Source organism: Aplysia californica, unplaced genomic scaffold (genome assembly GCF_000002075.1).
Source record: "Aplysia californica isolate F4 #8 unplaced genomic scaffold, AplCal3.0 scaffold00395, whole genome shotgun sequence".
In the NCBI taxonomy this organism is placed as follows: domain Eukaryota; kingdom Metazoa; phylum Mollusca; class Gastropoda; order Aplysiida; family Aplysiidae; genus Aplysia; species Aplysia californica.
Genome location: NW_004797665.1, coordinates 491,635 through 503,903, shown reverse-complemented (window position 1 = coordinate 503,903; position 12,269 = coordinate 491,635). Strand labels below are relative to the sequence as shown.

At 40.9% G+C, this 12,269-nt stretch overlaps 1 protein-coding gene across 1 annotated transcript; it reads right to left on the bottom strand.

Annotated features, from left to right (window-relative positions):
- Positions 1-3,324: 3,324 nt before the first annotated feature.
- LOC101859955 (ganglioside GM2 activator) lies at positions 3,325-11,509 on the bottom strand. Its single transcript, XM_005103900.3, has 4 exons — positions 11,144-11,509; positions 8,577-8,781; positions 6,343-6,520; positions 3,325-3,569 (listed from the first exon to the last, which is right to left on the bottom strand). The coding sequence occupies exons 1-4, from the start codon at positions 11,226-11,228 to the stop codon at positions 3,441-3,443; spliced, it is 597 nt and encodes a 198-aa protein (XP_005103957.1). The 5' UTR covers positions 11,229-11,509; the 3' UTR covers positions 3,325-3,440.
- Between the last annotated feature and the right edge of the window lie 760 nt (positions 11,510-12,269).

Below are 12,269 nucleotides of genomic sequence, written 5' to 3'. Positions count from 1 at the left end.
TATCAATGTCACCCGGTGAAACACACACACACAGACACACACACACACATACACACACACACACACACACTCACACACACACACACACACACTCACACACACACACACACACACACACATACACACACGTGCACACACACACGTACACACACACACACACACACACACACACACACACATACAAATATATAATTTAACTTCGTAATTGGGCATTAAATTGTGTCTCCCGCCTGATTTTTGCTAATTTTGGGTCGCTGAACACGAAAATCCTTTTTTTTTTAAATTTGGACAATGTTTAGGACATTTTTGGAATGCATTTTTAACCTCGCCGCGGGCAACAACAAAAAAGCCGCCTTATGGGCCGGATCAGTCCTGTCCTAGTGCGGTTTTGTTGTCTGTTTTGACCATAGAGCTACCTCCTTGTAAACTAGAGTCCGTACGAGGTCACGTGACACGGAAACGTTTGAGTTTGTTGGCGGCCCTTTTTTGTGGTGCCTATAGTGTACAGCTGTGGTTTTGAAAGGCAAAAATCGACAGTGGGACAGGACAATGCTGTCCGAGACAAGAATGTCGTAGTGTGCTATAGCCTTAGATGGCTCGCAGACCATTGAGGGCCAAATATAAACAAAACGTAAACGTGCCCCACTTGTACAATTGTGGCAACTATAAGCCCACAGGAGAGCACTCTCGTGCAAGACTTGTGAATAGATCTCCCAAAGGAAACAATAAATGCACCTTAAAGAGGCTACTACTGCAAGCAGTTTCTGTAAATTTGCTCCAAATTCTGTGGAACGTACTGTAACGTAAATCGTAAAGGTCTGGATCAACAAAAGTTTGCTTGTCTTTTCAGTCCTGAAGAAACAATTCTTTCCCTGGTGCCTTGAGGCACGTTGGCACAGCAATGTACTTTAGTAATTATTAGTAATGAACATGATCATCACCACCATCATCATAATAATGTGTACATACATGTATTAGTAGTGTTATTATCGTTATTGTTGTTGTTGTCTCAAACCGTTATATCATTGAAGAAAAAAAAATCCACTGTCTAGCAATTATCAGTACCACAGCCGTGTAATATTTGAAAAGACTTGTCCTCACAATAGACGTGTACTTTTACCAGCGTATGGTCCTCACACTAAAGACAGTACACAATGTATGTTGTCCTTGTGTGTACATTTGGAAAGATGGTGCAAATGACACTGCCTCAAAAGTGAGACTTTTATTATGAAATTTGGTGCTCTCCAGCTGTTTAGCTCGGTCCTGTCGCAGATAGGCGTAACATTCGGAAGTCCCACCTCTTATCTTTAAAAAAAAACGTTCATTTTAAAAATGTGTTCAATTTTAACCTATAACAACCCATCTTTGTTCGTCACTACCAATTGAAAACAATATAGATCTAGTTTATATACGCGGAACTGATAACGTGTCGTTAGTAGGTGGAGAGCGCCAGTGGTAGGTCCCACTTCTTTACTTTCCCACTGTTGTTTCTGTCTGTCTTCTTTTTTTCCCAGCACTAGATGACCATTTTTCGTTTCAATGTACTTTTCGTTACTCAAACAAAGAAATGATAACTTGTCACAGTGAGAAAACTGGCGTTTGTGGTGGAGCGGGTACGCTCTTTCCTGTCTCACGCAGAAGACCCTAGTTTGATACCTGCGTGGGACGAATTTTTATCGAGCATCTCAGTCCTTCTTCTGGGACGTTGTATCCTTGTCAGCCGAGTCGGAAACAGGCAGGGTCGGAAACGCGCCTCCTAATAATCTGAATTGTGTCGACAGGGGCGCCCCCCTCCTTTCCCCAAGCCCCCCCCCCCCCCCAAACCCCCCCCCCCCCCCAAAAAAAAAAAAAACAACTGGGCAGTATTACCATTATTACCACATCGAAAAACCTAATTAAAGAGACATAGCTTGACTTGATGAAGCGTTGTCACTTTTCACTCTGGTGCTTAACCTTTATAACGGGAATTCTTCTACAGGCACTGCATTCCCAAAGGGTGGTGGCGGTGTGGGTAGGGGGGGGGGTTATGTATTAACATGTTCTTATGCTCAGAGGAATTGTAGATTTATCAATGTCATGCTCATACTGTGCCGGAACAACATAGGGGGAACTGCTGCTTTTTCTTTCCTCATCCTTCCTATCGTCATTTTCCTCTACTTCTTTTGTATGTTTGTCACTCTCTTGTGAACTGCTATTTCCGGGGTGCCTGCTGTTGAGGCTAGAGAGGTGAACAATAGTAAGCCGGATTCCCCGTTTGGATTTCTCTGTTGACATCCACCCTTTGGCGCGCCTATGACCTTATGCAATTGCGAGCGCCGTTAACCCTTACTAAAATTGTTTTTAAAAACTTCTTTTTGGGCCGGCCAGGAGATCAGTTTTCGTACATGCAGTGCTCCTGAGCCCTGTCATTACCACTTCTCCATGAGCTTAAATACATGTTGCACTCTCCTGAATATTTTTGTCTTCGTTGAAAAACTCGAAGAGGAAATAAACAATCGTGAATGCTGGACAATCGCTAAAGACAGTGAAAATAAGATAGAAGCAACAGAAATGTGGTTTCTTAGGAGACTGCTAAGAGTATCGTGGAAGGAAAAGAAATCAAATGAGGTAGAGCTTGATGAAGCCCATGTGGGACGCTCAATGTTAAACACAATCAGGAAACGACAAATGCAGTTTTTGGGACACCTGAATAGACATAAGGGTCTTGAACGTCTAGCTCTCACCGGCAAAATTGAGGGCAAGCGAGGCAGGGGTAGACCCAGAACAACATACTCAGGGAACCTAAACAAACGGGGTAACAGGGAAAGATCAGGGAAACGCAGCTTTTTTTTTAGAGCATCTGATCAAAGGAATGAATGAAAAGCCATTATCGCTGATGTCTGTCGCAGATCAGGCACTGGATGATGATGATGAGAGTTCAAACTTCGATTCATGATAGTCTTCCTCTTCGATCTTGCTACCTCCAAGAAGACAACGAAATGACCATGAATTCCCGACCGGCAGAATTTGCAACTCCTTTAATTGTAAAGTGACGTGAATAAATGACAATAACCCTTTCTTCATATTTATCATTTTTTCAGTACCAGACAAAGTATACCTGTTTCGGAATGGTCTGATTGTATCTTCATTGACATAGAGGACAAACAATCATTCCCCCCCGACTTTCTGATTATCTTTGTTTGCGTCATGATCTAGTAAGCTTCATCGAGTCGATGTTCTCCTCGCTATGCAAAACTAAAGCAACATCTATCCCTTTCCGCAGTCTACCAAATTTATCGTAGCCCTAATAATTATGGTGTGCACACTAAATGTCTTAAGGCAGTCTTCATGTGGCATAGGAGACAACCCTTTCGTTTAATAAAACAATAATGTTCATAATAAGATCGCCAATACTTTAATTACATGTTCGTTCGGTACCAATGTCTTTTCACTGTATCCGACTAACCAAAGATACTGCACAAAAAGCCTTCACATGCGTTTCCATCCACTATTGTCCCTTCCAGATGCACACATCCAACTTGTTTTTTCGTTGCACGATCAGTTAGCTTCAAGTCGACTTTGTAGTCACCCTGGACAGAAAAAAACAACAAAACATAAACGCCACGTCTTTAGTACAAATAATATAGTCTGCAAGTCTTTTGACTACCGCAGAGGAAACTCGGGCTTACGGAGAGGGACATGAACCAAGATTGAGGAGTGATATAAAGACCCTGTGATCTCGTCCAGTCGGAGATGAATTCGAACCAGGAAAAATCGAGATGTTACAAATATTATTAATTCTGCAGTATCACGAATAAAAAGGATGACCTAAAGGTAATTGGTCCTTGTGGTAAGAAAAGTAAGCTTACTGACTTATGACTTTCAGCTTTGTCAAAAACAGATTTAGTCATCTAGGGACAGCGTGGACAATTTGTGGGCTGAATGAGATAGTGAAGGTTGGTATGTTTAACGAGCGTGAACTCAACAGGCCCTACATGTATCTCATTCGATAGAGGTGGGGCCAAAGGTCATGAGCGTACCAATATACAGGGTGATCCCAAAAAAAACTTTACAAATTGTTTTGTAAATATCTTCCCCCATACTGAAGTCTTGCGTTTCAGATTTGAACATAACGTTTGGAAGCCAAAATAAATTTTCTGATATGTATTTTAGATAAGTCCATTGAATGGTTTTGCTCTATATAGCGCATTAAAAAAACAACCCATTTTCAACATTGTCGCCATTTTCATAGCATGACGCACCAGTTCGCATTAGGCCTACCTCTAAAAGCTGCAACAATCGCGCCTTATTGCAAGCTACAGCAGTTTAACAAGTCAACAGAAGTCTGCAGATCTTATTTTTCTCAAATTTTGTTTGCCTGCTTAGATCATGGCTACGTTTAGTAAAGAGCTGAGAGCTTTTTGTATTGAATTTTACCTCTCCACAAACTCACGATCCCTGACATTTCGTAAGTTCTGCGCACGGCATGGAGAGAATGCTAAGGGGCCCCCAAAACCTTTGGCGTCATGAGTAGAGAGGTTCCGTCAGTTTGGATCTATACTATAGCGAATCAGAACTAAAAAGTTCTTTAAAAAATGACCACTTCAGGTCGAACACGCACCGTGTGCAGCCCTTTAAACGTCACCAGAGTGCAGATTTCAGTAGCCGAGTCCCATGAGAGGTCTTTCCATAGACGATCTGCACCTAGGACTTTTCTACACATCAACAGTCTGCATTCTCATGGCAGATCTTAACCTACGACTATACCATGTTCATCTGCGCTAGGCCGAGATGACATGGATCAGAGCATGGCAATGTGTTCCTGATTCCTTGATTGTCTTGTAAAGAAGGATCATTTCCTCGATGACTTTTGGTTTAGTGCAAAGCCCATTTTCACCCTGCGGGATATGTGATGCAGCGTGGTGGAATCAGGCTCTCGTCAATTTTTGGGCATGTGGAGTTATTGGTATCATCTTAAAGCTTGTTCACTTGTCTTTATTTGGATTTTTAAAAATGTTAATTTATCCTGAATACAAGTCGAGATATTTGCAAATGAAGGAGGTGGGGGTCACCTATTTTGAGAGGAAAAGTTAGTGAGAAAATGGCTGCCAAAGATTAGTTATTTCCATAGCTTAAGAGTCCATGGTAACTGAAAATTTCCATATTTTGTGCCTTTAATTAACGTTTTTCAGGAAAATCCACACAGAAATGAGTTCTTTAATTGGCATGAAAGGTGTTGAGCCAAAAAACAAAAATTTGATTAAAATTCACAGACATGCGGAAAAAAGCAGGTTTCTTCACTTTGATTATTTTGACGAGAGCCTGATTCCACCACGCTGCCTCACATATGCTGTCTATTGGGCACCCCACTCTATTGCCTCTAGAAGCCACTTCTTAGTGAACGTGTACAGTGTATGTGGCTTTAAAGACTCATGGTTTAACAGGTCTTTGTGTTAGGGTGTCACTGAACATTTCGAACGACGCGTTAAAAATGTGTCGAGTCCGAAGGAGGGAATGTGGAGCACTGCTTCTAGGAATTTCAAAATGAAACCCTTAGGTTTTTAAAACTCTGTAAACGAAATTAAATATTGTTTAGCTGTCACAGGGATGGAAAATTAATGTCAGCGATAAAATAAAGAAAACGGTCAGCTAATCTTTTCATGACTTCCTTTACAAGATTTTTAAACATTGGTGAACTTCGCGTTTTTTTTGGGTGCTTTTTTTAAAAATCGTTTCCCTTTTCAAAACATGTTTCTTCTTCGTGGATTTGAAATCAAACAAATTCCTTTAGAATGAATTATGTCTGTTCCAAATCACAGCGTTCTAGAATAATTATTGCACGAGATATTCAGAAAAAAAGTGGTAAAGGTTTTTTTGGATCACCCTGTATCTTAATACAGCTAACCTTTTCAACATCTATCGCCTCTTCTGAAGCCTATGTCTTTCCTATTTTTCTGCGCTCTTTACACTTTACAATTAATTATTACTTCAGCAGACCTGATAGCCTTGTGAAACAGTCTTAACTTTCTAGGAAACATAATATATAATGCAAGCTGCTATTTTATAATTATAGACGCTAAACCACTAACATACTGACAAGATCTTTCGTTGTCTGTGGCTTGGTATCGATTCCCACTTAGGTGGAATGAGGAAACTTGGTGTTAAGCGGCTTTCTCAAGGATACAATATTGCCAAGTGCGTAATTCCTCTGGAGTAAACTCGGCTCGCCGTTTTCTCAGGGAGTCTAATGGTTTGCTATGATGCCAGCAACTGCGTACATGACGATGCTAAGTTTCGTATATCTCACATCTCTCGATGGTATTAAAACTTTAACAACATCCGCATGGAGAAAGGCTTACGTACCGATGCCAGCCAGGAGTAAAGCCCGCTCAGTTCTGGGATCGTGAACTTTTGAGCGTTCAAGGAGTACGTGCCAGGCTTGAGGGTATCGCATGTGCAGGGTACGTTGTTGGCCTTTAGCTCGGCTGGACACCCTTTAGCGCTGAAAGCCTCGGAAAGCTTATTGCAGAGGTCGTAATGACTGAAAAAGGACAAGTATAAATGAATTTGTAAAAAATATAGTTATGTCCCATGCGATGTTTGAAATAACTCACTTCTAATTAGGCCTACTATAATTATGCTGCGTCTGTCAAATCTGTAGGCTTGATACTGGATACCGCAGTGATATGGATTATTCCCCCAACAACAGACTATTCCTCAACTTGAATTGCTTGGTGCTCTCAACGGATTTTTCTTGGCCCTGTGTCCTATTGGAGACGAACTTTAAAATCAGAGGTTCCGTCTCTTGAATAAAGGATAAATCCTGTGTTTAAAAATATGTCACACTTAATTTTGTGCAGGCGAAGTTTAAGAATTTGATAATTGTGTATGATTCATTTTTGAATAGCACACTCGAACTAAAGGTAAACTATGTGTCCGAGAAAATGTAATGTAACAATGCACCCTCACCCCCTCCCCACTTGACGCACTTCACCACCACCACCAAAAAGGTTACTGAATAGTTTGGATTCTGATGATAAGGTTTTCAATTCCGGGGGGGGGGGGGGGTGGTCTACCACTTTATCTATCCAAATAGTGTTCGCAAAGCTTAGCAATCCACAGTCGACAAAAATATGTGGATTGAACGGGAAAAGGGGGAAGGAGGTGGCGTGGTTCCGATTGTCATTCTCATAAAAGTTGCCCTCCATAAACAAGCGGTAGACAGGGTGGCCAGAGAGTTGCAGCCGAGAATGAGAAAACAATGGTGAATGTAATGTAAATTTACCAACATTTTAGAAAGTCTAACTTGTGGAGTTTGGAGGTGGCAATAATTACAACACAGTTGAAAGGGGAGTGGGGAGGAGTCTGAGACGTCCGCCGTTAAGTGAAGTGTGTAACTCAAAGAGTACGGATCGAGGCTCCTGCAAAAGCTGAAACGTTATATGGGGTGCCCATTTGGGGATGGGGTCGGGTCGGGTCGGTTTGCTAGCCAGATTGAGGGTGCAAAGCAGCTATCGTGACACAAGCTAATTGCTCCCGACTCGCCGCCTCAAAAATAAGTGCGTTTGTTTTCAGGCGACGAGTCGGGAGATCATCCCAACCCGACCCGACCCGACCCGATCCGACCAGATTCCATCCGCAATGGGCACCCGGTATTAACAGCCGGGACGTCCAATTTACGTACAACTGTGATGAGACTGTCGGTGGGAAACGTTACAATCTTTAACTGTAGCCTAAAGCTCATGTTTCACAACCCCATCGTCACCAGGCTGCTCCGGCCATGGCTGTCAGGGTCAAATGGAGTGTAGTGATATGCTGCATCCACGAAGGCAGACGGAGATATTCGATGAATTAATTCCCCTACTCAGGAAACGAACTCAAGTCTCTTACGCGCAACAGCGAACAATTTAAACATTACATCGCAGATAATTTAAACATTACGTCACAGAAAATCTAACAGCGGGCACCTATTGGTTAATTAATGGATGCCATGTGAAAGAATATTATTATCTGATTGGGTCGATTACTAGGCCGGCCACAATGTGTGTTGGCCTATATAATATTTACCCCTCAGTTTGGTTTCATCAAATTTGGACCAGAAGTCCGTAAGTACATTTGGCGTTCTGTGAGCAAATAAAGAAAATCGGACTCAGCTTTGCCTAGCAGCCTTCTAGTTAGAAGACTCTAGTTCGTTGCTTTCATCAAATGTATAGAACACACGGAATAGCGTTCAAGACAATAAAACTGGTTTGATTTTGAATGATTTAATCAACTGTTTCAAAGTAATTAGTTTTTGACCACCCATTAATCTAGGGGAAATATGGCGGCGCCACCGATCGAAGTTTGACAAATTTAAACTACACCAGGTCTTGGCCATAGACATTACTCCACGGTTGCTAACGAGCAGGATTGGAATAAAGTGAGTAAGTAAGGTGGAAACAGAGACGGAAAAAAGAGAAAAAACGAAATATGAAAGAAGATGTATGCCACTGTCTGTAAGAAGGAATGTACGGGAATGCCACAGTACGTAGTTAAGAAGGAAACAATAAAAAGGCGCTACATTAGTACTGTAGGTGGCGATGTCTTTGAGAACTAACCAGCTGCCAACATCGCTGATACAGGGAACTGTGACCCATAGAAATCCGACGTATCTTTCGATGTGGACTTGGAGGTCGAGGCCACCCCCTGTGAGGTTGCGATTCACAGAGCCACTGCCCGTCACAGTCACAATGCCCGGGATGGCGACGGGGTAAGGTTTTACACTGCCACTCTTAAGACTCACTGCTGCATTGTCGGGATTCTCTGTGGATGGAAAGAAGTGGGGGGGGGGGGGGGGGGGTGCCACATAATGTAAATTGGTTTGATTTCCATTCTTTTTTTCCGCATGCAGCTTGAATTCTGATTTAAGGAACACTAGGTAGGCCTACAGCAGAAGTGAAATTTTTTGTTTGGTCTCTAAATTAAGTATACTGGGATTCCCAATAACCAATATATGGGTCAAGAAACAGAAACACACTATCCCTATATGATTTCACTGTCCATTGTTAAATTCTTTAGATGCAAAGGGTTCGACAGACCAAAATTTGAGCAAATTCTGTACAGGGATCCTTTAAAAAGATTGAACTGATACAGCCTTGATATTTTCACACAGTGTTTCTGTATATACAACCTGCAAGGTATATGTATTAAAGATTTACTTTCCTAAGTCTCATACTTTTTTTGTAACTGCCCTTTTAGTGTCATAGACGATACTTCGTCAAAAAAATTGATCACAAATCAGAGTTATACTGTCAATCTTTCAGAAATATTTCTGCTTAGGTGACCCCCCCCCAAGACAATCATAGTTTTGAGAAAACGGAAAAAAAACGAATTCATACTGGTTTATTTCAACACGATGTTAAAAAACATGGCATATTTAAGCATTTTATAGATATTTTAGACACTTGAAAATATTACCAATCGATCAAGCAGATGTTACTCTACTCGAAAATAGTCCAAAATCGAAAAATCGATTTTTGGATACCAAAATAGACTTTTTCTGGCTGTTGGTTACTGCCGTGGTGTACCTTAAACGATTATCTTTTGACTTTTTAAAGGATGTAGCGGCCACACAATATGTCCCATCAACAGCTGCCAGCAGATCAAAGGTGATGTTGAGAAACATTGCTAACATTCTAATACTGTATAGACGTATAGGCTACAACTCAGAAACTCGAGTTTGTTTATTTCATAGTATCCAAGCTCTTGCCTGTTTAAGCTTCAGGCAAATAACACAGAATTGAAAAATCTGCGTAAATGAAGAACAATGAGACTGCAGAATACACTAGAAAAAAAAGAGGAGCATCGAATTTGGTAACAGTAAATTTCGACTATCCATTCTATCAAAATAAGCCAATAGGTGGCCTTGCAAAGAACTGAAAACTCGGATTTGCGTAGTTTCGAATGGAAAGTTTAAAGTTTACCGTTCAGTGTACAGTTTGTGACATATCCTGTAAACACGGGGGAGGGGGGGGGGGGGGGGCTTCTCTGAAGATAATTAATTTAATTGTTTGAATTCATTGTGTGTATATTGGCCTAATGTACAGGTAAGTTCAATAAATAGCCACCCCCCCCCCCCCCCCCCAAAAGGGAAATGAGTTCTTAGGTACAATTTCCGGTTACTTGTAATTAAGACGACGAACGACTATAGCGAAATCGGTTGGTTGGAGAGTAGTTCTTGATGGTCCTAATTCTTTTCTTTTCCGCTAATGTTTCTGCCTATCTGTCTTGCTTTTTGCTTACGCTGTATAAACGTCACTCTGTCGAAATGATTTTCTTTATTTAAAAATTAAAAAAAAACAATGTAGGAGTATTGTGGGCAGACACGGTTCCAACGGGAAATTAGAAGCTAAAGAGTTCAAAAGTCTACTCTATATAAAATTTAATTGTTAAAGTTTAGGTCGACACAACTGAGATGCAACTGAGTATTTGATGGAAAACAAGACAGGAAGGTTGTCCAAAGACCTTTTGTTGCATCTGGGTGTACACCAGCACACACCTCTCCCTCAGCACCAGCAATCTCTGGGAAATGAGGGTACCAACGTCAGCCCTTCTAGCTCATTCTCCAGACCCGGCCTACACGTAAACAGAAAAGGATCGAACACAGATGATGACATCATCGGATTAGAAGATTGCTTCTCTCATTTTAAGCTGAACACCCCAGGGTGAGGTTTCCGATTTTTCTCTCAAGATTTTCACACAAAAAAAGAGGAAAGAAATCTGGCCACTATTTATACAACTTAGAGGAATATCCCCCTTTCCCCCCTCCCCGCCATAACAGACTAATTCGTTTATAGGAATGTTTTTTTGAGTGTTATTTAAAAATGTATTGTACTTACAACGGACATTTTCCATCATTGTGTTAGCTGCAATAATTCCGTTCATATATTTTTTTTTAAACGAAGGGTAGAGCGCCTGAAAGTTTATAAATTGCTTATTAAATACACATTTGTGTTTATTTTACACAAAAACTGGGTCTGTCAAAGATCACGGAAAGGGGGTCTCTCCTCTTTTCAGTGATATCCACTCTTTGGTGGCTTTGGAAATGAGGTGTATTGTCTGTGAACTCTCATTAGAGTATACATTTCTTATTGATGGAAAAATAGAAGGATATTGTATCACTTACCGCAATCTCGAATAATGAAGGATTGTTTCCCTGTACACAGAGAAATGAAGACGGAAAGGAGAATTGTACAGCCTGCAAACTTCATGTTTATCTTCTTCTTTAGAACTTCAGAGTGCACACCGTGTAAGACTGCAGCCACCAACAGATCCGAGACCACAAGTGAGGCAGTTGTGTAAGATGAGATTGCGACACCTCGTTTCAAGGACTACCAACAAGCCAATCAAATCTAGGAATATCTTTCTTATCAAAAGGACCAAACGGCTGAAATGTTTCAGCAATTCTGACTGCTACTAAGTTTCTGACGCGAAGTAAAGGAAAGGCCCACTTTATTTTTTCTACAGGGGCCTTTTGGTTATTCTATGGCTACATCTTCTGAGGATTAGAGAGGCATCTTTTGAAAATTTGAAGCTGGAAGCTTCGCTTTTTATAAGATTTACGTCTGCTGTAAGTTCACGGATGTTTTTGATGATGTTCCACTGAACAAGTCGATAAGCCGTGACCCAAGGCAGCACAAAGTACAACAAGGGCATACAGCAGCGCTGGTCACTACGTCCCTGACGGACCTACGTCATAGGTTTGTCCTTTTGACATCTATCAAGAGAGTTTTAAAATGTAAATTATGACGCCAATTACATGTATAGTTATCCAAATACCTTTCTATTACATCATATATAATAGTTACAGTCCACAATAATGCTATGGCCACTTGTCATTTCTTTAATTAAAAGGCCAAAAAATATTAATAATAATAATTCACAAAGGTACTAAAGTTTATCAACTGTGAGAAAAGTTGTTATTTTTTTGGGCAAAAGTTACAATAAGACTGCCAGTTTCAGCAACTTTGTTTTATCTTTTCGTTACTAAGGCATTCAACTTGGGACTTAAGTGTTGAATAAGTATCTCTTTTGCGTCGTTCTTAATTTGTTCGCTTCATTTTTATTTGTTCTTTGTTTTAAATTTGGGTTGTTTTGCTCCATGATTGTTCAGTCTAGGGCTCTGTCTGTCTGTCTGTCTGTCTGTCTGTCTGTCTGTCTGTCTGTCTGTCTGTCGGTCTCTCTGACTGACTTTCTCTCTCTCTCTCTCTCTCTCTCTCTCTCTCTCTCTAGTCTTATCTCTCTCTCTCTCC